Source organism: Cryptomeria japonica, chromosome 6 (genome assembly GCF_030272615.1).
Source record: "Cryptomeria japonica chromosome 6, Sugi_1.0, whole genome shotgun sequence".
Classification (NCBI taxonomy): Eukaryota; Viridiplantae; Streptophyta; class Pinopsida; order Cupressales; family Cupressaceae; genus Cryptomeria; species Cryptomeria japonica.
The window spans coordinates 246,790,312-246,818,264 of NC_081410.1; the positions used below are offsets into that span (position 1 = coordinate 246,790,312).

General features: G+C 35.3%; 1 protein-coding gene across 3 annotated transcripts; it reads right to left on the minus strand.

Annotated features, from left to right (window-relative positions):
- LOC131079762 (kelch repeat-containing protein At3g27220) lies at positions 1 to 27,783 on the minus strand. Of its 3 annotated transcripts, none has more exons than XM_058017802.2 (7): positions 27,364 to 27,779; positions 25,060 to 25,245; positions 22,578 to 22,807; positions 15,815 to 15,985; positions 12,062 to 12,167; positions 1,416 to 1,622; positions 1 to 468 (listed from the first exon to the last, which is right to left on the minus strand). In XM_058017802.2, exons 1-7 carry the CDS (start codon positions 27,535 to 27,537, stop codon positions 295 to 297), a joined length of 1,248 nt encoding a protein of 415 aa, XP_057873785.1. In that variant the 5' UTR covers positions 27,538 to 27,779; the 3' UTR covers positions 1 to 294. The 3 variants fall into 3 exon arrangements, with proteins under 3 accessions (XP_057873785.1, XP_057873787.1, XP_057873786.1); XM_058017804.2 differs by having other exon boundaries at positions 25,060 to 25,250; positions 27,364 to 27,490; XM_058017803.2 differs by lacking the exon at positions 1 to 468 and adding an exon at positions 634 to 773 and having other exon boundaries at positions 27,364 to 27,783.
- Between the last annotated feature and the right edge of the window lie 170 nt (positions 27,784 to 27,953).

The window sequence follows — 27,953 nt, forward strand, 5'->3', positions numbered from 1 at the left end:
TATGGGGCCAGAAAAGATGGGCATAATTGCTCATCTCATTAAAACCTCTTGATATACACCACTAACGCAAATACTGTTTAATCCTTCCAGGCAAATTACCCAGCTCATCTATGAAGCCTCAGCCTCAAATGAAAAATACCAGCTAAACAAAAAAGAAGAGTTTATTTCAATTGACAGAACAAATTTATGCCAGATAAGGAGGAGGAAAACCAGTGATTATCAATTCTACTAAAACAATGGAACTAAAATCAATTATATAAAGAATTCAAATCATTATATATCTAGATAATATGGTCACTCAGATGGTAGTGTTAAGTGTGTCCTAAAAGTTCTTCCAACTACTTTTTTTGGGGTCGGATCATCCACTCCTCTATCACGTTGCCCTGATGTGAAATAGAGCCAACCATCCCAAAACGCAACGAGAGTTGTTTTTACGCGGTAAGGCATCTTACCAATTGTTCTCCATTTCTGCATATAAAACAACCAGATTCAGTTTTCAAAACCTTAGGAAATAAAAATGGCATAGGGGGGTTGTTAAATGAAATAATCTATATGAGAATATTCAGTCATTAAAAACTCAAAATACGCTTAAAAGCAAACTTTGCCATGACTTGTTCACAATAATCTGTTTACACTCTGCATATCTTTGATGCATGCTAGTGGTTCTGATGCAAACTGCAAGCAACCTCACTTCTCATTCCACAGAACGTATATTCTGAAGGAACCAAAAACCACAACGTCGGAGGAGAGGGCAGACGAAAATAAACCCAAATCTGCCAATCAAAGAGACCGACTTCTTATGCTACAAGTCAAAAGAGGCCTATGCCTTATGTTACAGACACCAAGCGCTACAAGATACAAAAGAATAATATTTGACGTTGTTTATTAGAATGCATTGATGAGGTCTAGTGAGGGATAGACGTCTAGTGAATCCTAAGGGGTGGTTTCTCCATTGGCCTGCTACAGTCTACAACAGATATCTCCTATACCAGAATTTCATCCCACAAGATTAGATTTACATATGTAATAAAGACATCAACTGCAGTTGTGTCTTGCAACCTTGTAGACCTTGTAGGTACTTACCCTTGTGCAAGATAGTAAAGTACTTAAGGAAGTGCAACGTTGTGATCATTTGAGTCCAATGACACTAGTAGCAAAGTGAACCATTATGAATACAATATAACACATTAAGCACATAGCATGTACCACAATCGATGATGACTGCACTTGATATTCTATAAAAAATTAAAAGAAAATATGTATCATCCAGGAACGGTCCTTTGCATGTGAAAGACAAAAACTAAAATTAAGTGCGTGAAGCAACCTCTACTTGGCCGATTTCCTAGAACTGATGCAATGTGAAGTAATTGAAGAACTACAAGCATATGTCTATTTGATAGAAAGAGAGACAATACCATGGCATTCAAATCAAACTGGAACACTTCCCCAACCAATATCATTCGTTTTGTGATTGGATGTTTCTCTGTTGTGCCTCCCACAATTACAATAGAATTGTTTACAACCACCCATGCAAACTCTATGTGAGAATCTGGTTTTGGCATTGGAGGCAACTGCTTCCATGCAGATCCATCTTCAAGCATATAAACATCGCCATAAACCACCTGTGCCAATAAAAAACTAACATTGTTTATTACATGAAGGAATATCCAAAATGTAGTTTGAGAAACCATACATGAACAGAAGACAAACTATTTTTTGTGAAACATTAAATATATATTGTCCATTATAGCACAGAAAATCTGAACGAAAACAGTAAAAACATAGGTTGGTTACAAAAACCTGGTAATCAAAAGTAAAACACAATAAAAAGAAGACCTATAAACTTTTAAATGATGTGGGATAAGCATACCATCAAAGAATAAATGGCATCATCAGTAACTCACAAAATAACAAATTTTCTTGGAACAAGTTTACATTAAAAAATTGTTTGTTAGAGATTGCACAACGTTGCCACGTGACACAAACTCTGTGACTGTGATTGCCAAAGATCCTTGACTAAAAAATGAAATAAGTGTCATGACTTGCAACTTCACATTCAAGCTGCCATTGGGATTGCCTTTTAGCATTATTTCTTACCCGCACAAATCTCATTAGTCTATTGCCAACAATATCATTTTATTTAGCCTACAGAATCTCTCTGATCAAAGATCACTGGTATGAGCTGCCCTCACCAAGCTTCTAATGCTGCTGGAGCACGTTATTCCTCACCATGTGGTTGTTTTTCCATAAATAATTGCATGTTAGGTGCTTTAAGGACAATCCGGCAGCATTTAATTTTAATCATCAGACCATCAGACACCCCTGTGCGTGCATAGATTTTATTTCTGTTTTCACTGTGGAGCTAATGATGTAGTTCATATTCTGATTTCACATTGTAACTATCTAATTTGTTTCTACTTTTGGCGTTCATTTATCATCCCATTGAATATTTTATCTACATATTCCTTTTTAATCTAGAAAGATACTTATGATATTAGACAGAAATTATATACAAACACAAAGAGCATGCCTATCTCACAGCTGCCAAAGCAGCAATGAGTTCAGAGTCCAGACTAAGGTCTAATGGACCATATTCCATTGAGGATAGATCTCTACGAATAATAGAATGGCATATCTTTCACTTCTAAGGGACGCAACCTATTTTATGTCTTCATTAACTCACATGCACATCTAATCAGCTATTCAGCCTTCCATAACTCTATATTCTATTTTCTATTTATATATTTGAATATGCAATTCCTACATATTTCCTTCATATACCAACATGGTATCCTACACATGCATTTATAGCATGTTCATGTGACAAGTCAAGAGATGCTTTCCTTTCTATTTCTCTTCAATACAGCATCAATATAATCATGGGTTATTTCCAACAACTGTATGTTTGGAAAGCAAGAGTACGTGAGCTTTTAAGACCAGAGTCCCAATTCCTCCATAAACCAGCTCATCAAGATTTCTGCAAAATTATCCCTGACAGTCACCCTTCCAAATTGCAACCTCAAGAATCAGGCCCTTAACGAAGAGGTTGGATGAAGAGAAACAGGAACAATTCAGACACCAATGTGACACAAACTATATGAACAAGTGAAACAATATACTGCTAGTGCTCCACACCTGTACAATTAGTTGTGGATGCTGATCCTAAAGTGCAGAAGCACAATGTAAAAGGCTCTACCATTTATTTGGAAATCAAGGTCTTGTTCAAATGTCTTGCATTGGCTATTGCTTCACTAAGGCTTGAAATCAAATCAAATTTTTACAAGTTTGACATACCATGTGCTCGTTGTTACATATTCAAGGAAGAGAATTGGATGATCATCTCCAAAGAATTTTAGTGAAAATATTTTACTAGTATAGAATGTTGGTGAATATCCATGGAATGTTTGGCAAATCTTTCTTCTTCTAAGAAAATGTATTAAAGGCTAAATTCTGCTGAAAAACATATGATTTAATGTTAAATTGAGTACAAATTGGCAATTCCAAACGCTTTAAGTAAATTTTATCGAAAATTTGCTGAATATATTTATAAAAACTTGCTAATTGGAGAATCTAACTTTTGAATTTTTCGTGAAAAAAATTAGCCAATTGGCAAAAACAGTCCATTAAAAATACTGTTGTCATGTTATTTTAAAGAGAGACTTATATCAGGAATTTTTGAGCATGTTTACAGGCTATATCAAACTACTTATTCACTGTCCTTCTCTTTTGTTTAGATGCAAAATTTTCTAGCATATGATACAGCTGAGTACCATTGGTTCCTTATGGAATATGAGATGCAAGGCAGATTTCCATAAGGACATTTCCCAACTTGACAAAGGAGAGTAAAGTTTTCTTAATGATTTGTCTATGCTTCTCAAAGCCAAACTTTCTTTGAAAAAGATATTAACTCTTTGCCACTTGGGGTGCAACCTCAAATGTCAGCTTTTATGGGGCAAAACTGTCCCTGCTATCATGTTACTCAACCAGTGTAATTATATTCTTGATGTAATAGAAGATGCATTTCTCACCCAGAAAAAGAAATAACATGCATTAGCAAGGAAGAACTATGAGGTCTACTAGAATATGTGGCACTGATTGCTGGCCACCCAACCAAGACAAAGTTCACTGCTCTCTGGTATGTCTAAAATTCGTCTTGTTTATTTCTTGCCTCACGATAAGGATTTCCCTGTCTCATCTTTCATATTTCTCTCTCTAAGGATAGGGACTTTGAAGCTGCTAATGTGAGAAAAATTCATCATTTGGTTTTTGTCTCAGCCTAAGCATCTTCTGCAGGTTTCTTTTGTTATTTGAATTTCCAATGGGATATAGACATCATTGAAAGTGAGACCACCCATTGTTGGTCTTTACCCATGGATACTGTCTTCTCCATCAACAGTGAAGCAAGGCTAGATGACTGCCTAGTCAGATGAACTTCACCCCTTAATCTCCTTAATTTATCAAAAACACTGAGGAACTTCTGAAAAAGAAGCAAATTGAAGTACAATCGGCACCTTCCTGAAAAGAAATTGTATTTTCAACTCCTGGAATCTCCATCAGTTATTGTCAATGTTTCCCAGGGTCTGGCAACCTGTCCAGGACATTCATTCCTCCCTTTCCCTCTCCACACCTCCCACCCACCGGCACCCCCATCCCCACAGTCCCCTCTTTTATTTTATGACCAACACCTGGTGAAAGACCAGGGCAAATGCTTCTACATGGGATGAGAAATCTTTTCTGGATTTTTTGTGGCAGGCTCTGCATACAGATATGCCATAGAGGCCTTCGCAAGCACAAAAAGATTTAAGGATAACTGATCTAAAATTTATCAATTGTGGTCAAAGCACAGCATGGCTTTAAGAAAATAAAGGCTTTTAAAATCAATTTAGCAGAGATATTTGCATAACCAATAGATCTTGATCAATAGCATGAGGTTTCATAGGAATAAATAAAGTTTGGGGCCCAGCAAGATAAAAGAAAAACCTTTCGAGCCAATTAATGTGAATAAGATCAATAGTGAAGATATAATTTGACAGCTTTTTGTGGCAGACTTTTTCTACAGACCATTTTGGGCCTGAAAAGACTTCAGGACTGTCAATCCATCTTGGATCAATGGCAGTTAAAATGTCACATGGATCGATGTCAACAGACGGGTTTTTAAAAAGATGTTACATTATTGGTTTCTGACTGTAACTACGAAGATGATTCACTGTAACTGCTAAAGCTTGTTAACTGTTGGTCATAAAAATTAAGTTACAGGCAATGCAAAGTAACTTAAGGAGTTACAAATTGAGTAAATGAAATATTTGAGATCTTTTGACAGTTTGTGAAAACTTCTGTACTTGTTTGATTAAAATGTCTTCTAACGTGCAGAACATGAAGGTTCCTTATATAATGCATTGGAAGAACCCAAATACATAAAAGGAATAAGATATAGGGGATAAAATAGTTCAAAAGAGAAAGGAATGAAGTTGGTTAGATTAGAAAGTTAGAATAGAGGTTTTGTATAATGACTCTTTTATGTAAATTCGCCCATGCAGGCCTTTCGGGATGTAATTTCAGTAAGAAATGGGAGGAAATGTTAAGAGTTTCTTCCTAGTAAACTTTCTTGTATATGTTCTTACAAATTAATGCATTCAAATCTATGTTTCACGGCATTTCAAGGACAGGGATGGCAGGATGCCAGGGGACGCATTTCAGGGATGGCAGTCTGAGGGCTATTTTGGGGGACAGCGAGGGGATGGCTATATATATATATATATATATATATATATATATATATATATATATATATACAGAGAGATACAGAGAGAGAGAGAGAGAGTCAAATTTCTACGAGTTAATGAACAACAGTATAACAGCAGCAATATAACATGGCAACATTAAAATGATTTGAGATGATATCTGCAGAAGACTGCATGCCAACCACATTAAAAAAAAGAAATCGTGTGTTTGTACTTCTCACACAATACCACATGAACCAGACCATGGAAAATGCACCTTTAGTCTCTTTTGCAACTGACAATAATAACTGACTCTAATACCATATCAAGAATTTTGAAGGTTGCGACTTTTTTGAACAGTGAAATCAGAAATCCAAATTATTACTGTTAGTGTTACCTCTTATATAACTTATATCATTAACTATGAATGTGAATCATGATATATTTATTGCAGTTATACTACAGTTGTTGCTGCCACTGTTGTCATGATTAAATTAATTGCTGTTATACTGCTGTCATGATATATTTATTGCTGCTGTTATAATGCTGTCATGTTGTACTGCTGTTATATTGCTGTCATGATATATTTAACAGCCATTTTTTAATGTTGTGAACAATCTCTTTTTAAAACATTATAAAAATTTGCTTTTCCTCAGGGGATGCCTGACCGTCCTCAGGAGTCAGGACAGTTGAAGGATGTGTGAGACATCCCCAGCCACCTTAGGGACGGCTAGGCATCACCTATGCATTTCCTGCCATCCCCGATTTTAGAGATGGGTTCCGGGATGTTTCTATATTTTCTCGGTTTGGGGTGATGGCTAGGGGATGTCCCCTAACATCCCCCCATCCCCGAAACACCTTGGGGGACGGGGACGGAGGCTTGACAAGTGGGGATTGAAACTTGTTTCTGTGATCAATTGTGCTTCCATTGTGTCCAACTCCATATACCTAAGTCAATCTGCCCCTTTTTTTCATACAAAATCAATATCCAGCAAACTTAAAGCAAACAATCATTAAAAAGTGCCCTAAACTTCATTGGAATGTTAGGGCCTTGATTTTTATTAATATTATTTACGTAATAAGACTTTGCTGCTCTTATTAGATAATGCTAAAGATTCAATAAGCTCGGAACCATTTGCTACAGTTAGTTCTCGGAGTTTGGTCTCCGTTTCAGATTTGAATGTTATTGTTTGAGTTTGGACATCTGCTAGTGATGTTTAATCGTGGGCAAGGATGCTCGGCAAGATGCTGTCCAGCTGATTTTTCATTTCCTCCACTGCTACCAGCCTACCACTGTCATTTTTTTCTTCCTCCTCCACTGCTGCTGCTGTTTAGTTCCTCTCAGTTCACAACCTTCAGTAAGATTTTAAAATTAAGTTTTTAATATATTGATCATAGTTAAATTTATTAATATTTAAACTCATTTTTATTTGTTAATTGAGAGAAATGGGCCCCTCTCCCTTTAAATCAACTGTCAAAAAGAGATACATCAATGGCTTACATCAACTTGCCAAAGCTAGACTTCTGGAACAACTAAATAATCTCAGAAAAAGGCCCTCTAAAATCAGAGAGAGCCACTTCTTACTTTATTCAACCCATACCGGAGTTACTGAAAAAGACTAAGTAAAATAAACTCAAGATACCATGGTTTTAAAAATGGGGAAGCTTTGCACCAAGACCACTGCCCCTCTTGAAGCACCATTTCCCTATCCTTTGTTGATTTGCTGATCCAATGAAAAGGCCTTTAGCCCATGGGCATAATAAGAGCTCTCTTGTGAGAAAGAGCTTCCAAGTTCTCAAAATCTGATCGTTTAGATCAAACAGGCTTAGCTAGAAATTATGAAATCTACAAATCAGAGTATGCTAGATATGTATTTCTTCTCCCTCCAGAACTTCTACCCAAAATTCTAGAATTTTTATAGGCTCTTATCAGACCCTATTTTCAGCGAAGGATCCTTATCACAGTAGAATTTGATTCTTCAACGAGTGATCAACAGGGCCAATCTCCAGAGGTCCATGAATTTAAAGAAAAATCATTCTTGATTTTTCCCCTCAGCATCAATACCAACGGACAATTCAGTCACATCTAAAACTTGGCGCCAACAGACAATATGATTGCCGGCTTGATTTCCAACAGCAACCCTAAGATCCATCCAATTTCGGACTAACTGGTCTGACCCATTGAGAGAGTAGCAGCAGCTTTTACCTGCACGGAAGTCTCTATCTCACCATCCAAAGAGGGGAGAACTATTAGAGTTCAAATTAGTAGTGCAAAGAGCTGCCAAAAAAGATTTGGAAGAGGCAGAGTTAGGATTTAGGGCAGTGAGATTGCCAAATCCAGCAATTGCAGCGGAAAATGAACCGCCATTATATCGCAAGTTGCCAGACACTATCATATTTTATTTTTATTTGTAACATTTAAAAATTTATGAATTTTATTTTTATTAGCACTTCTAATTTAAATTTATTTTTTATAATATAATTATTTTCAAATTTTAATGTTGATTTAAAATTATTTATAATTTATATGTATTGGATCGAGCTCCCGATATTTAGGACATGGTACAAACAATAAGGCAGAAATGTTGAGCCTAATAGAAGGTCTAAATTTATGCAAACAATTAAATATAACCAAAATAGAAATAGAAGGGGATTCGGCTATCATTGTTAATGCAATAAGGACCAGGACAATGACAAATTGGGAGCTCAGAAGCTTATTGGACAGAGCCCTATTGTTATTAGGAAGCTTCTCAGACTACACAATCAATCACATATACAAGGAAGCAAACACATTGGCAGATAAGTTAGCCAATATAGGGGCAGATGGAATTAACAAAACCACACACAGACAATCAGATTTGGATACCCACATTTAAACAGAAATTGAGACAGAACCACAGAAACATTCACAACACATTTTTATGCAGAATGGAAGGTATATATAGGCTCATGCACAAATAAATATATATATGTATGTATACAGGTGTATCTATACAACTATATATGTACATGTGCATATATATGAACAGAGACATATATAGATGCACAGATGCATATATAGATATATATACAGGTATATGCGGACATAGGTATAGATATAAGCGCATGCAAACACATATATACTCGTCAAAGTATCCTGAGAACAGAGACGATTCCCTTCTATAGGCACAAACATAATCTAGGTATGGTGCCAGGCACCAAGAGTTTAAGGCAGACAAGAATATGTCAAATTGGAACACAACGCACACACACATAGAAACAATCTCACACTCATACAGAGATATTCATAAATATAGACTTATTTATACTCAGAGCCAAAATGCAATATGCGGCCTGAGTCCATAGCAAAATGATGACACTAGACCATAACACCAAGTTCTAAACCGTTACGACACGATAGGGCAGAGATGGCACCATCACAGATTTGACAAACACAAATATGATAACCTGTATACATATAGCAGGACAATTATATACTTACATGCATATATATGCACAGATATACAGATATACATGTATGTAAAAATAGATGCGTACATGTATATATATATATATATATATACATATATATATATGTATATATATATATATATGTATATGTATATGTATATGTATATGTATGTGTATATATATATATGTGTGTGCAGATATGTGCATATAAATGCATATACGTATACATAGCCACATAAATAGAAATACATTAAGACATATACATCATGCATACTCGAGCATGGACAAATTGGGAACAAACACATATATACATACATAGGAATATAGATATACTTTCCCATATATATATATATATGGACATATATCTATATCTCGATGTAGTATATAAAAATGATGAAACACAACCAAAAATCATCATAATATATTGCTCGATTGTCAGAGCAATCATACACTAGCAAGGCCAGGCGTAAACGAATCAATAATCATCACTCCTGCAGTCATACAACAAGACATTTGGGGAAGGGAATATGTCATATTTATCTACAAGCAATCATACAACATAATAAATGACAGAGAGGTTAACTTCATGTGACTCGCTTGATACAACCGAGGTCACTAATTGTAGTACTGGTTCCACCGGTTGCTATAACTAGTATAAATCCACATAAGCACTCAACACTAAACTCTGCTAAAAATGGATTCTAGTATTTGTCTCTGCTCTGAGAAGCGGGAAATGTCCTTCAAAGGAGAAATTTCTAATAAGAGATGGTCGGTCATCCTGAAAACGGAGGATGATTTGGTTATACATGCGACCAAAAAGATTCTAGGTGACGAGATAATCCTTTCAAAGCATAGACAAAGAGTCAACAGTAGCATCCCAGCAGGGTTTGCAGTGATTTTACTTACAATGGGAGAAGGAAAAGCAGTAACAATTACATTATGCAAGTTGATTTTCAAAGAGGAATACTTGGATAACCTGGAATTGGCGATAAAATGCGTGGATGAGAATCTGCAAACACCATACCCAGAAGATTACTCCAAAGTGGCGGAAGCCATTGATAAGGGGGAGGTGCTCAACGTAGAATTTAAAAGGCCCGTCCTTAGTAATAAGGACCAGAGTCTCTGCAACCAAAGACAAACAGAGATCGCCAGAAACATTGCATTCCTTAAGCAATGGCTGGGAGTTGGCTTATGTAACTCACGAACCGAAAGGAGAATGGTGGGTGAGTTACATGGTCGAAGAAGGATGGACACCGTTCCAGGCAGAGAATCCCACTGAAGCACAAGCCTCTGGTATGGAAACCACAAATGACAGGGAAGAAGATTAAGTTCCAGTTACATAGTTTTTTTTATATAATTATCATAATGAATCTTAAGCATAGACAGATAGAAGCAATAGTTATATCAAGACACATAGTGAACTGTTTATTTTTGTGACATAATATGCATAGCGAAGGGTAAGGTATTCACTGTATGACAATATCAAATGATAGCTAAACTATACTTAGGATGAGACAGAAATCGTGATTACCATAATAAGATACTAAAGTTCAGACTAGAGAGGTTGTGGTAGTATCAATCCTTTGCTATCCAGTGCTTTCATTTCTGAGAAGTATTGTAGACTGGGTAATCTTTCAAAGTAGGAACAACAATCTCTGATGTTGACCTATTTCAAAAGAAACCTAGTCTAGAATAACACCAGGGGAGAGGGTACTGAAATAGTATTGGCTTTATTCTTCTTTTGAAACTAACAGTTAATATAGTGGTTTTGCAGAAGAAAGTATTGAAAATTTGTTTTGTAGGAGAAGGTTTTAAAATTTGTTTTGCAGGATAAGCAGAGGGTGACTATAATGACAAAAGGGAACTGGGAAAGCTGGACAGAAATACACCATCCCATGCCAAGCACAGTTTCTCCATATGAAGGGTTTTTTTTTACAAGCCTAATTGTAGAACCTATAAAAGGTCATTTGTAATTTAAAGGTTGCTAGTTTAATTGGACCGATGGTCCCGGGCAAGGCCAGAGGTTTTCTCCTCTCCACTCTTTCCTACTAGCGCCCGCACTGAGCGGAGATTGTAACATTTTCTATCAATAAAATACGGCTTAGGCCTTTTTACCGAAAAAAAAAAAAATTATTTATAATTTATGATACTTGTGTCTTTCTCCTCATCTTCCTATGATTGGCCAGCTAAATCATCACTGGCAGTTTTAGTCTTTTATGGGAACTTGGCATCTGACCAGCGATTCTTGAGCTTAAATTGGCTCACTTTGTCTGTGATGTATTCTTTATCGAGGTCTTTCACTTGGTTCTCATTTAATGCGTTGGGGATTTATTTCTTTTCCCAACACAGCCAAGAGCTTCTATTGTGTCTTTATACTCTAAATTGGCTGTGTAACTAACAGTTGTTCATTGAACCCTCAACTCCGCCATCAATGGCCTATAACTCTGATGCAAAGAAATACAAATGCATCATACCTACGAAAATTTTGCTTAGTACATAAAATTGATACAAGATTGAGAAATCACATTTTATATGAAAGCATTAAAGAAATATCCCCATTCCCAAGGTAGGTCAAGGTGGTTGCATGGACCAATCTATCAAAAATTCAAATCTCATGAAATAATGTAGGAAGAGTTCAAGTTTCAAAGCCTTCACATATCTTATGCAATATTCTGAGGTCCTCAAATGAAACACATTTCCGCAGTATAGAATGTTATAGTTAAAAATGCATTTATGTTTATGTTCTATCTCCAGCATTCATGTAGTTTTATCCAGAAATTTTCTGTAATACACATCAGGAATCTAACATCAAATAACTACAACCAAACAATTGCATGCCATGTGACACTAGGTAATATTCAAGAGTTGAAAATGAAACAAGAAATAATTACCTCATGCCTCCTAGAACATTTAAAAATAGGAGATCCTGGTTTAGCCATAAAATCTCCCTCTTGACCTCCAATAACATAGAGTCGATTGTCTACCACAATGCATGCCCTGAAATTATGACACATTTGTTAACCATGTGAAGCAAACTAATAATGAACATGAAACATGCTAATATCATTTACTATAAGTTGTTCTTCTGTTATTTTTTAGAGAAGATTTGCCTATATATTTTTCTTGACTCTCATGTTAAAGTATAAAAAGCTCACTTTATATTAAGGACTTTGATCAGTAGATATTCCTTTTTATATGTATGAAATAATAATGTGTCATTGCTTTATCCATCTGAATGTTATGTATCTGTAGCAAATATTGTGAGATCAATGGGAATATGTAGACCTCCTTCCTACAGCATTCTATGATTAAGCATTATTCAATCATAAATGGCTTTCATACACTTTGACACAAACCTAAGTTGCTTGTTGAGGTTCAGACTCTGGTTAGGGTTGGCATTTAGATTTGGGAGTCTGTATGGCAGTTCACCGTCTTCGTTTTAACCAAGCTCAATAAACCTTTAGTGCATGTGGTCTCAATTTTTTAACTTTCAAAAAACTGACAACCCCTACAAATTTTTAATCAAAATTCGTAGTTTTCTTCTCTAATGCATGTTTTACGAGTTTTAAAACTCATATTTGTTGATGTCAAATCATCAGTGAGTGTGTTTGTCATTTTTGTCCAAGTATCGGTTGGTTTTTGCTTTCATTTTCCTAGCTTTTTGTGCAATTTTGGGTTTTGAGTTCCTCTTTGCAAGTAAGAACTTTTTGCTGTCATTGCAAGTAGGAACTTTTGCTGTCAATGCAAGTAGGAACTTTTTGCTGCCACTGCAAGTAGGAACTTTTTGATGTCATTGCAAGTAGGAACTTTTTGCTCAAACTGCAAGTTAAGTTTACTTATAGTAGGGTCTCTGAAACCCGATTACAAGTTACTTGCAATAGGGTCTTAGAAACCCGATTACAAGTTACTTGCAGTAGGGTCTTAGAAACCCGATTACAAGCATGTAACCTGGTCTCCTTTATCACAAGTTCCCTTTACTTGTAATTAGGCCTCCAAAACCGATTGCAAGCTAATATTGCAATAATGTTAAACACTTTGGTCACTTGTAGTCAGGCCCTAGAGACCCGATTGTGAGGGGTCTTAATGCATGTAAAGATAGTGAGCAAAAGCCAGTGTTGTCATATGTTGATGACAATAGTGATGTAAATTGAAAAGAGTACAATGTCATATGCACAGAGAGAACTTCTCCTGAAGAATTAGTATTAACCCAAGCAAGAAGATGAGGTTGGAGTTCATTGGCAAAGGACATAAGAACTATCAATGATGCAAGTTGATGTTCCTGGACAAATACCTTCACCGATCTTGAATACTTCAAGTTCCAGCATCTTGTAGCAGCATGAAGACCTCTTAGACAGAGGATGATGTATATAGAGTTGTGTCTTGGACACTTAGATTAGTTTCAATTATGCAATTGTAATTTCCTTTTGACAAATTACATGTAATGTCAAAAGTTGTAATTGCAAGAAATCACATTACTTGTATTCTTGTAACTTGTAATTACATGTAAACAAATTACAAGTTGAAAGACAATAGGACAGTAATTTGGAATAAGTCATAGTTAGTTATAGTTAGTTGTGGAAAAAGTCTTGGTTACTTGGACTTCTGCCACCTTTTTCTCTTAGCCCTCTCCTATATATATTGGAAGATTTTCTATGTAATTTCTCTCTTTTTAACAAGCAAGAAAACTTTGCAGAAATTTATAGCGATAAAAACTTTGTGGTTTATACTTTTAAATTGTATTTTCAAGCAATATAAAGAAAAGATTTGAATTTCAGACTTTGTGTTGACGCTTTATTCATATATTCATTGTGTTCTTATGTCACAGTGATATACTTTTCTGCATATACTTGAGATTTCAATGAAGTTGTTGAAAAGAACTTTAATCTAATTTCTTGTAGACTTTGTGATACAAATATTGACAATTAAATTATCGTAGCTAAGTGTTCATAACAGAGAGATTATAAGACTTTGAGCTTGTAGTTACTCCTATTTATAGTAGTCTAGAGGTGCACCATATCAACAAACTTTGAGCTGTTGTAAGTTGTACATTGTTATCATACTAATCATTCTGGAAGGTAGATAGGACAGTAGACAAGTGAAGACTTTAAGCTTTACTTCTATATTCTCATCCCGGGGAAGTGATGGAGGACTTTGCACTTTCATGGAAACTTTGCTTCCTTTCATATAAGCATCTTTGTGGTTCTTGAAATTTCTTAAATTTTTGTATTTGTTACTCTAGTTGCAATTTCTTTTCTGAAGAGAGAAAAGATTATTATCTTTTCTTAAAAAAAAGAGAAAAGGATGTTGTCCCACCCAAGTTAGATTAGTGCTTATATATTATAGTTAATTTGTAATAGTAGGAAAGGGGGAGCCTTCCCTTAGAATTAGGAGAGTTTTAAACTCACGCGTTGTGGCTAAAACCATAATTTTGCACACCTTCCCAGGTGTACAAATTTTTCAACCAACAGTGCACTCATACAAAAAAATATATAGATATTAAAACAAACAAACAAAAAAGCAGAATTTGCTTAAAATATACAAATTATTTAATGTTGTTAGTGGTAGCTAGTTGATGTTATGGCTGGAACAGGTTTTTTTTCATTATGAATTTACTTTTTAAAATGTGGGGGACCAGATTTGCCCTGGGTATAGCCTGAGTACAGGAATACAGTCCAGGTACACTCCAAATTTGTCTTGGACAAACCCCATGGTGTGCCCATACATACACCAGACCAAGACCAGAACCTAGTATCAAAAGATACAAACTTGAGAGCAGGCTGAATTTGCGATAGAAATTTATTTAATTGTCTAAAGAATCTTAAACAAAATCATGTGGTAGGGATGTTGTGCAGACAAAGGATGGCACAAGAACATCTGGAAGGAGGCTTAGGTCTGGAATGTTGAAGTTTCAAATGAATTGCACAATCTTTCAAGGTGTGTAAATTTCGGTGTACATTAGAGGTGTACATTAGAGGACCCAACAATCAACTTATTTCCTTCTTAAAATCCATGTTGAAACTGCAGACATACAGTTCCAACTTCCAAGGGTCAGATACCAATCCATGACAAATATGATCCTTTAAGCATATTCAAGGTACAGATATGTATGGTCCACAAATTAAGAGATTTGAAGTTGTTTATTTGCAGAAAAGGGCCCATCAAATTCTTCATCAAGACACTCAAGTCTCTATAGGTTTCATGGAAAGATTTAAGAGCCAAAGTCTCTTAGAATGTGATGTCCCCTTCTAATTAATTCAACAAAGATCAGGCCACCTAGCTCATTCACATTCCCAATGAGAAAAGAAAACTTGAGAAGTTGATCAGGGTCCAAAACATCACACTAAGAGAGGAGGATTTGGTTGTCTGACTATTTTGTATTCGAATATTTATGGTGATTACTTAGCTCTATTAGTTTTGTTTTATTGTTTTGTCTAAATCTGGGTTTTTGAAGCTTCAATCTTTAGAATATGAAGTGCCTTCTTTAATTATCAAAAAAAATTGTAGACAGAACTCCATTTACCAATGCAACAGCATTATTGTTTTTGTGAACGTGAGTACATTAACCACAACTCAGAGAATTCATTGTCTACAGTAATCTATTTGTTTTGATTCCATACTAATTCAATGAAAAGGAAGCTAAATACCTGTGAGGCCCACCACGAGGAATTGGTATCTCGGGTCGCCAATCCAGTTCCAAAGCTTTCCCATCCTTGACTGCAATGCTCCAGTGCTCTAAACCAGGTTCATGACGATCCTCCTTACTACCTCCCATGACATGCAATCTTCCTTTCCAAAGCTGTGTTGCTGGAGCATATCTGTTAGTTCCCATATAATTTCATTAAAAATGAATAAAAAGTGGGATTATCCCAGCATATTTCTTAAAGCATTAAATTGCAAAATATGCTGAAGAGATTTAGGACAAGAAGTCAAGATGTGAAACAGCCAAAGCAACACAATAGAGTCAATACGAATAAAACAGACCAACAAACTAAGAATCTGAAACAATATGCAAGAGGAGACTTCTATAAACCTGTTGCTCAAGGCATTAGGAAATGATAAAAAAAATCTCTGAATCAAACATTGCAGATTAGTATATGCTAAATTGAGATAATCATCAGCTTCAAAATGGAGAGCAGTCAAGACAATGAATTAGAAAATAAAGAAATGTGCATGGAGCAGGACTTGGTGTTTGTCTTGAAAAGGTTTTATTTCTTTACATTCTGTGTCAAAAATACCACATCTATGGAGGGAAAAAGAGAGCAAGAGACAAGCAGTGAACTAGTTGAATGAACTGTAACAATTCTCAAAAAATAATCCTTGTACTCTCATGCAAATTAAGAACAAGGCATTCCAAACAATTTACTTGCTCATGACTGTCCCAAAAATCTAGCAATTACGTAGCAGACATGGTCTCTTTTAGTTTTTTTAAACCTCACTTTGCTACAATACAATCTTGTGAAGTGAAAATGCCTCATAAGGAAAGGTGGTGTCAGCCTATATTGGAAAAAATTTATGATGTTTGTCTGCTAGTTGTTGATGAGTAGGTTTATTAAGGCCTTCCACCGCATCTACAAATAGAACATGATAATAGAAACAAATGACCTAGAGAGAGAATATATGCTTGATCATGGCTATGAACTATAAGATTGGATTTTTGCAGCAGATAGAATGTGATAAAACTTCAAATATCTAAGAACTGTCTTTGCTGCTAACCTGCAATTTTCTTGGAGTTGTTGCATAAATTAGACTTCCAACAAACTATCTGTACTTAGTTGCACTAAAAATCTTTTTTACTTTATGCTTATGTAAATCCTCAGAACAGTTGAGATGATTTGTAAAACCTTATTATTCTTTGCAACTATCTATGACAAGGTTCATAGTAAACTCTCCATCATAAACTCTATGATAAGATTAGTGGTAAGCCATAGGACATTTTCATAACACAGATTTGTCCTTAGCCTATAACTCTGATTGTCAACAAAAACTCTATGTTTATCCTAATTTATTCTAACCACAAACTAGGGTCATAAAAATGTCCTCTCCTTGCACTGTCTTTCACTCAAAGAAATCACAGTTATTTATTTGCCTCAATTCAGTGGCTGTCCATAGTGCAGGCCTGGAAATACATGTTTACTATTTAGCAAGTTAATAAACTACTTTGTTGAGATCTAATTCTTTGTGCTTCATGTCATCAATTTTGGTGTTTAATAGATCTATAAGCTTGTTAACAAAATTTTCAAAGACTCTCATTTGCACATCTTCAGTTCTAACTCCAGTTACAACAAAATTAGTGTGGACCAATGAATAAGCACAGGTTTCTGGAAAATTTTGTAGTCTTTTCAGTATTGTTCTCAATTTCCCAATGCTCATGTAGTAACCTGAGCTAAACAAGTAAACCAAATTCAATTGGACATTGGAAGCAACGTTTGGAGATCTCACTAATTTTATTCATAATGTCTTTTGTTGTAAAAGCATCAAGGAAAAACCCGTTCAATCACAAGTCAGAGATCCACACTCTGTCAATATCACATTTTCATAAACTCTATTTGGACAACACAATTCAGGGCTTTCCAAAAGTACTTTTCTAAGGAGTTTCGTAAAGAAAGTTGTGATTCAGAATATTTGGCAGACAAAACAACTCTGCAACCAGAAGGAAAAATAACAATCCAACTCAATCTGCAGGACTTCAAGATTTCATTCTCCACAAATAATTGTGCCTTTCCCAATTTTCATGAAACATCTGGTCTGTGGTTCTCATTTGACAACAAGGCCACACCATTTCTTGGATAATAGAGAGGTCTCAATCAAAAGAAAGTCTATAATTAAGTCACCCTGACAGGTTATGAGGAAGAAAAATTGTTACAACTCAAAGGTGGTTCTTCCATTTCAAGAATTTTTACCCAGCTCAATGAAGAAGATATTTCAGCGGGTCTATTGTGGCTTGCAAGATTTGGGTATGTGAATTATGAAAGCATTTGAACACATACAAAAGAATACTGTTGCCAGCTTGCCCACTCTGCCCAAACCAATCAAAAAGTGTTGCAGCTTGCACTTTAGAAAAACAAAAAGGAGATCCTCTTGCAAAATCAAACTGATGAGCTCAAAAGCAGTCGCAACTGATCCAATCTAATTTGTGTGGCCCATTACCAATCGCTTTCAGTGGTGATAGTAAACTTCATGTTTTTCATTGATATTTGTAGTAGAATGACCTGGATCTATTCCTTGAGGCAGAAATTTGAAGTTTCCAAAGTTTCACAAAATGGTTTAAAATGATGCTCGATCTCATATTGGCACAGAGAATTAACAAAGGTGGTGAATTCATGTCACAGGTATTTAAAGACTACCTGCATTTTTGGGGAGAAGCAGCAAAGACAGCAGTATATCTTTGCAACTGGTCACCTTCAGCAGCTAAGTTTGGTGCAGTCATCCTCCATTAATGTGGCATCTCAAGATCTTTGGATCCACATCTTGTGCATTGAGTCCCAAAGAGAATTAGGAACAAGTTGAACCATGGGAGTTGCAAACACATCTTTTGGGGGTAGTCCAAATCCTCAAAGCTTATAGTTTGTACGATGAGCCTGCTAAGAAGTTCTTCTTTGCTAGGGCTGTATTTTGTGAAACCGCAAAAGATACAGCCAACATTGCCGATTTGAAATTTTTATGAAGTATGATGTTTTCAAGGAGAATGGTAACAAAATTTGCAAGATTCCAAACATTAAAGGGGGATAATATAGTTTGGTACCAATTTTGAGATCATCACTCCCAACTGTTGAAATAGAAACTCCCTCCCAAGAAAAAATATAGACTTCATCAGATGTGAACAGGTTTTAGGAGACTTCTGAGCAGCAAACAAAAGATGAAGGAGATTTAGACCAGAAAGATGACCCACTGTACTACCTAAACTACTGAAAAATTTGCCAAAATGGACTACACAAACACTCAAAAGATGTAAGACTGATGAGGTGGGGATGACATACAAAGCCAAACAACAAAGAAAATCCCATTGATGAGATTCAAGATAAGCTAAAAATCTTGAACTCGTATCCCGACGAAAAAAACTCAAGAGTCCAAAGTCAATAACAAAAAGTGTTCCAAGTGTCCAAAAATTACTCACTAGAACGATTTGTGGTCAAAGGTCAATAACAAAAAGTGTGTAAGCTTATGAAATCATTGTACAGTTTGAAGCAAGCCCTAAGAGCATGTATAAAAAATTGCTAAGAACTTCTTGAAGATCAATTTTAAGCACTTTAATTTGATGATGCAACTCTTTTTGTCAAGAAAGTTGATAGGATGGTATTAAACCTAGTTGTATATGCGGATGACTGTTCATGACAAGTAACAATAACAATGAAAGGTACATTGCAACTATGAAAGAACTAAATAAAGTGTTTAAAATGACTAACTTGGGACACCATCATTACTATTCAGGTATTGAAGTGATTCAAAAACACAAATATATTGATGAAATTCTGAGCAGATTTGGAATGTTAAGATTGCACACCTCTCAGTTTTCTTATGGAGTAAAATTTGAAACTAAATCAAATGATGCTACAAAGTTTGTAGATGCAACTAAGTACAGATAGTTTGTTGGAAGTCTAATCTATGCAACAACAGGACCAGACATTTCTTTTGTTAGAGTCCTCTCTAGATTGATGAAGCAACTCCAAGAAAATTGCAGGGTAGCAGCAAAGAGAGTTCTTAAATATTTGAAAGGAACTTTGAATTACGGGATCACATACTCCAAGGCAATAGATTTCAAAATAGCTGAGTATTCAGATTCAGACTATACAGGTGACTTGGAAAATGGGAAATTTGCTTCTAGTTTCCTAATGCATCTAGGGCCAAGAGTCACTTCTGGGAATACTAAGAAGCAGTTAGTGCCAACTATCTCATCAGCAGAAGCAGAATATATAGCAGCTTCAAAGGTAACCAAGAAAATATTATGGCTTGAACCAATTTGAGAAGATTTGAAAGAGAAAAAGGTTTCATCTACACCTCTCATAGTTGACAATACTTTGGAAATCAAAATGGCAAGAAATTCAAACAGTATTTCACAATCAAAACCAAGCACATTAACACCAAATTCCATATGACTTGACATCATGTAAAAGACAGCAACATACAGCTCAACTATTGTCAAACTGTAAATCAACCAGCTGACATACTCACTGAAGTGCTTATGAGAGAGAAATTTGAAAATTTCAAAGGCATGCTTGGTCTCGCAGCAACCCCTGCAGATAAAGAGGGGAATAGAACATTCATGGAAATACTAATCTTAGGTATAATATTGTACGAATGTAATAATAATGGTTAATTATCATTACAACTCAGCTGTAGGAAATTGGAATGATCATCTTAGAAGATGAACTGAACAGTCATATTAGATTATCTAATAAGTACATTGTAAAACGTGATGTAACTTTCAGATTTTGGTTTGCATCAAATACAATTGCTGATTTGGATTGCAGTCAACTTTCCTGGCCTGATAGATAGCAGATGCCTATAGCTCCCTCATTGTTGTTTGTGATTCCTTATGACATCTAATGTGCTCCATAAAGCCTCCATTGTTTTTTGTAATTTCTCTTGGTTTCTAGCATGCTTCATATACACATAAAATCGTTCCAAGGCATCCCTTACTCTCAAGACTTAAATCCTTCTTATATCTTGTTTATTTTGCATTTGAGATAGCAGATGCTTGCAACATCCTCATTGTGACAAATCTATTTGACACCCCCAACGACACCTTAGACGCTAGGTATGTCCTCCATTATTCCTTGTAATTCTTTGTGACATCTAATAAACTTTATAAATAGTCTATTGCTTTTTGTCATTTCTCTTGAAATTGAAGATCCTTTGTAGCCACTCCCACATCCCCCACAACGACCCTCAATGACTCACTATGGCTCCTATGGAAATAATATTTTTGTAACTCCTATGACATTGTCATTACTCATAAGTATCCTTGTCCTGTAGCCCATATTTTAGAAAATACTTCCTTGAATTATTAAATAAATTAAATAAGTTTTATTACTTTTATGTTATTATATTAAGTGCAACAAAGGATCTATTGTGTTCCTCACAGGAATTTATCACTACCAAGAAAAAAACTGCAAATTCTATGATCTTAGCTGAAATTTTGAAAATCTAAAAATCTGTAACGTGTGTTTTTTTTGGTTAAACAATATTTTGAATAGTAATTTTTTTCCCCAAAATATGGAGAAGGAGAAGAACCCAAACAGAACATTACTACAATCCAGAAAAAGTTCTAGGTAGTACATAAGATTAAAAGAGGTAAATTTCTTGAGAAGGCATGAGAACCAACTCGGGCTGACTACCCTCCATGTGAGGAATCAGCATTGTACTTGGCCAAGGATTAGTCTTCCCCAACAATCCACACAACCATTTCAATACCTCTAAGAAAGTAAATGCTTGTAACTCCTCCACTATGAAAAAATTCTTTGTAAATCCCTGACACCTTTAGATGCTTTATAACTTAATTATTTTATGCAACTCCTTGCCTGAAACGCTTTGTGATACCATTATTATTTGTAACTCTCTATGACAAGATTCCATGTAACTCATTTGTTATGATCTCTATGATAAGATTCTTTGTAACTGCTAGACATTCTCATGATATATAAATGGTCTTGTCCTGTGACACATAATTGAATACCTTTACTACTACAAATGAATATAACTTTACTTTTCATCCAAAATGCAACCTAGATCATAACAATTTTTCAATCTATGCTGTACTTGTAGAGAAAATTCCGTTCCCTCAGGGGTTACCTGCTTAAAATTGACATTCTTTGTGGTTGAATTGAAACAAAGACTCAAGATATTTTCCCTGAATTTTATAACCAGATGATGCAAAACAGACTGAATAAATTTAAAGAAATGTTTCAAGTAAATTGATTTTCCTCCAGAGATCGGAATAGAGGAAGAGATCATGCATGGCAAGGTCATATGCAGGAAACTAAAACAAAATATGGTACACTATATGGTGTCCTTTTGTTATACATGGCATGTACCTTCACTTGGAAATTATATCTAAACACTACTGCTTAGTTATAATTAAATAAAACTCCAAGATTTTAAAAACTTTTCAGATTTACAAATTCAAAGAACATAGCTACCAAGTAAATCCATTACAATTTGAAACAAAATATTAGGTATATTCTGCTAAACTTTCCAGTATAAGTATACGCATGGCATTCTAATATTGAACATTCTGTCATGGCATCACCAATATTTAATCTGACATAAACTTCTAAGCTATAAAACAGAGACAGATCAAATTATCAAAATAACAGAGATAAATCATTCTGTGGCCTGAAAATTTCAAAATTCCCTAACAAACAAAATAAGGAGGTTTACAAAAATAAATAACTCAAACAGCATGTGTACCTTGGTACAGGAAGTGGAGGCAGCCTAGACCATTTCTTGGTTTTTGTATCCAAGACAAAATTCAAGGCTATTGGACCTCTACACTGTGGCCCATATTGTCCAGTTACAGCATATATATAGCGTCCATCTGTTGCCATTCCCAAATGTGAATGTGCCATTTCCTTTGGCATGTCAAATTTCCCTCCCCATGTATTGTCTGTCAAATTATAGATGTCAACATGGGAATGTACCTGCACTAAAACAACAGTAATCTCTTACCATTCCAAAAATAAAATAAACTGTTTAAGTAAAATTAATTAAATCCTAATCAAATATTTGCTCAAAGCTAGCAAAATGAGAGAAACAAACGTTGACTATCTTCATTAGGAATGGTTGACTTCCAATAGAGAAATTTATTTGCTCTAAAATATCAGTTTCTCTAGCCTGAGCAAAATTATTTGTATTTTGTGTTGGGCTGGAATTATTTTCAAAATATACCAAGATTTGTCTCACAAATACTGTAACCATATTTGAAGGAGGTAATTGTAAACGTGATTTAAAAGACTAGACTGTTCTTTGCCTCAGGACTGTGATGACAAAATCTACTGCTTTCTGAACAGGGATATAACATATGATAATGCTCACAGAGGATAAAGAAAATTAACTCCTTGGTGCATCTGCCCTGGAGGATACAGTTTATTGCTTTAACTAGAACTGGCAAAAACTTCTTGAGACGAGGATGACTTTGATGCCACACAATTAAATACATAAGTAAAAAGGAGCTTCAAAACAAATCCACAATAAAATAGCAGAAAGAAGAAAACCTTCAGCCTTCAAGAGATGCATGTGATCCATTGTGCTGCATTAATGTAAAATCTTATTGCAAATAGAAAATTTGGAGCAACAGACATTTGAATTTATTTAAAATATAGACTTGTACACTTTATGATTTCATACAGATAACCTTCTATTGCTTTATCCTTAAGCATTCTGGTCCAGATATGAGCAAAAGATGTTACACAGAGGCATTGTACAGTCACTACAAACAATTAGAAAATAGCATGCGTGCCTGCCTAATCTCATGATCTATATCTAAGAAAAGGATGAACAACCCCACCCTTCTGGAATTTTCCCACATTGGGTATCTCCAATGTAAATTGTTGTGTTGATTCTCTCTTTTGGTGCTTATTTCTATCTTATACTAAATTTTAATCTTTGCAAAAGTTCTTGGATATTGAACAGTTGAGTGTGGTAGCAAAGTGTATTGTTTAAGCATGTTTCCAGAGCACCCCAAGCTCGTAAAATATTGTAGAAGTTCTGTAAAATTCCCACAATGTTCTTGAAGGCTCAACTTGAGCAACTGGCTTGTAAATTTTGCATGGTAATATTGGAGATAGGGACAAACAACCCCATGCTTCTGGAGTTTCCCACAGTAAGTATCTCCAGTGTAAATTGTTGTGTTGATTCTCCCTTTCTACGCTTATTTCTGTCTTTTACTTGCTTAATTTTACTCTTTGCAACTTCACAAATTTCTACACTACACTACAAACTGCACATTCAGTTTACTGCAAGGATGGTACTTATTTACAATAACAAGTAGAAGTAGAATTCAGTCACATACAACTTAAGGAATCAGACTACTTCTTTGTTACACCATTGATTTTGTGGACTGTAATAGTTACAAAATGGTAGTAGCATAAAAGTGTTATAAAGTATTATTTATAGCCTTGTGGGCATTGTATTTGAGCATGTACACATTGCAAACTGAGTGATAGAAGCAGATGACAACCTGCAGCTATAACAAATATCAATTTCCTGTCCTTATATATGTTTGTTGCAACATATTGCATTGGATTAGCACATAAATGAATATAAATATCTGTGGTAAAAACTAAAAACATTGGAATATCCAAGGAGATTACGGATCAAAAAAATGAGAATTTAAAATGTTTGTACAGAAATAATGCTCAATTCTCACAAAAAGGTTAGTGTTAGGTCTGTTACATATGACAAAAAAATCTCTTTCTCTTCTTAGTCACCAGAATGACAGAGCATTTTTTGAAAGTTCTGTACATGATTCACTTTCAGTTGGACAATGTCATCATTGGGAAAAATGATTCAATGATTGCTTTCAAGATCTATAACTATTAATTTATGGCCTTGAAGGAAAAGAAATATCTTTACTTGTAAAGGACTGACCAAAATTAAATCAAAAGACTTAAATCTAAGAAACGGCATTGCACAGAGATTGAAAGAACTTCCAGTTAAAACAAAACATCAAACCTAATTTAAATTCAGAGAAATCTTTTAACTTAACTGTCATTCAAAATGGATGGTCAAATATTCAACAGAGGTAGTCACAGGAATAAAATAGTTAATGGAAAACATATAAGCCATTGCAATCTTTATAACTTAATTGCATGCATTCAACTAAAAAATAGAAAAAAGCTTCTAGCTGAAAATCTTGATCAACTTTACTCAGGTCATAAGCTTGTATACTTACATTATTAAGTGTTTCATATCCAGCAAAAACATAAAAAAGATTTCCAAGTTGTATTGCCGATCCATCAAGACGCGCTACAGGAGCCTCTGCCATCTCTTCCCACTCCAGTTCAGGCCCATTCTCTTCCAGATATTTAAAGCTTTCAACCTTCAACTTGGATATTTTTGCTCCTTTGACATTTTCAAACTAAGCTTGGATCCAAGAGAGAAAAAAGTCAGTTTATCACCCCCACTCCTGTATATGACAGTATATTAATTGTGTGCATGTGTTTGTGCATGCATATGTGCAATTTACATTGGTTAACCTTTGGTGGATCTAGATAAAAGATTATATGAATACACCTCATTTTAAATGATTGCAAATTTATCTCCCACATTGATTCTATTGAATTAGTTCTCCTTTCCATGAAGAGACTTCAGTAATATCAACTGACCTGGTTCTACATATTAATTTGTACAGCTCATCCTTTATGCATCCAGACATCTACAAACTACTGAATTGCATACATTATAAGATTAAAATCCACTATAGAATTTCACCCATTTACTACAAAATACCAGTTGCACTTGTACCATTACAGTTTGTACCAAATGGGGATTCATATTTATTGTGTTTGTCCTCAAATTTGTTGAAAATACTATTACAACAAACAAGTCTCCACCAAAATAAGATGGAAGCAATAAAAGGATAGAAATAGAACATTAAAAAGTTAAAAACACATTGTGGATGGGTCAGTTCAGATGAAACAATTACGTTCAGGTTGAACAAATGATGCAGACATAACAATCAAACCAATACAAATAAGTATACAAACAGAGAAAATCCAAACACCCAAAATGAATGGGAAATTATGGCATGACAAGCGGGGAAGAGGATCCATGCCACTAGTTCTTCATACAAACAAGCCTCATGCAAGCATTCCACTTCATCACCCCTCCATCCACAATATTAACAACGAAAATCCCTTCCGTCCAGTTGAGCTATGTGAGGAAGAATCTACAAACCTACTATTTCTGAACATGGGGCTTGTAATTTATAGTCAGAGTGTAGCTTATTTAAGAGTTATCTGCAAACTTGAAATTTCTGAAAGATATTAGCCAACAATTCAGAAGAGCTAAAGAGGGGTAATCCAGTGTTTAAATCAGAGGGTGTTTTCTCTGCTGACTATTTGAAAGCAAGATCTTAACTGATCAAGGCAGATTTAAAGGATCTTTTGCACTACTCTAGAGGGTTTTCTGCTCAAAGAGAGATTGCCAATTCAGTTTGGTTTGTTGGAAGTGGGGTTAGTTTTGCAGAGGGATTATCTTTTTATGTTCCCATTCATCCTTCCTATGTTATAATCTTAGAATGGGGATGTGGGTTCCAAGGAATTCCAACTGGAACGTGAACCTCGTGAATGGCTAGAGGGATTCCTCTAAACCTGCTATACACTTTCTAGTAAATATAAAGGTTTTGGTGGATGAATCTTTAAATTTGCTTTGTAATTTGCCATGGAATATAATTCCTTCAATTTCCAGCTGTTTGTGAAAATTTTGAAATTATGTGCGCAGAACTGACATTGTGAAAATCTGCTACATTAGAGAGATTTTAAGGGTAAGGTCCAGAGTCAAACAGTAAAGTAGTGTTTTCCAAGCACCCTTGGATCTTTTCTAGGCAATTGAGTTTGTAACAACTAACTACATTGCAGTGAGTGTCGCGCCAGAATCAATTTCTATACTAGTTTGAATGTTCTTTCCCGACCAAGGCAGTCATGAAGCATGATTATGATTGCTAGAGACTTCCTATGGATCTCAAAGGAGAAGGATAGTAATTTAGCACATTAATATAGAGACGCTCCTTAATGAGAAAGAGCATGTAAGCAAGAAAACAATGTCTCCTCACATAAAGAAGAGTATTTCAAGATAACTGACAAGCAGAGCTTCCAAGAAGCCAAGAAGGAAAAAGCTTCAATATTTTTTTCCCAGAGATGGATTGTTGATCGCATCTCAAGTTTCCTGATGCTGAGCTTGAACAAATTCTAAGCTGACACGGATACTTTGCCCACCAAATTACGCAAATTCTTTGGAGCCAATACGGTTACATAAAAAGAGACGAAGTTATCAATGCTACAAGTCCAAATTTGCACTAAATAAGCATACATTGATCCATGAAGGCACTCTACTTTTAAATGCTGAACAAAAACGAACTACATGCACAGCGAAACACTACTAATGCTGAACCGTACAGTAAGAGTTAATATTAACAATAAAAAATCTGTATGTCTACTTAATCTGGACAGGAAGAAAAATGATTATCAGTACTGACCAACGGCGGTGGAATTACTGAATGGGAGGAGTCGTGATCTGCCCATTTGGAGAGAAGTGATCGATATGAAGATGCCCACAAGATATTGGTGAGCAACATAGCTGCAAGAAGTCCCACACATGTACCCATTACAATGTATCTCTGCCCATGTTTTTCGCCAGACGCTCTTGCCATTCAGAATGTCTATATCTCTGCAGAGTCTTGTTAGTAATGACACAACAAATCAAATAGATCCCTGAAACTGAAAGCTTGTGTTCGTGAGCTTCAACAAATTCGGATATATCTGTATCAGTTTAAAGTTGGTCCTCTGATTATTTATGATGGGAAAAGTGCGACTATGATCAAAATCAGCAAATACTGCTCTGCGGAAGGCTTTCAAATCAGTGGGCCAAATGCAAATCCCAGGAAATGGTCGCTGTTGGTTTAAGCGACGCGGCTTTCCAACAGTAATTATGAAATTAGCATACACGTGCCATTTCTTAGGTAGCTTTCGGGGAATGTTTTAATGCAATGAAATATAAATCGTGGGCCATTCTTACCTATAGTTTTTGTGTTGATGGTTTTTAGATAGGGAGAACAAACTCTTTAAC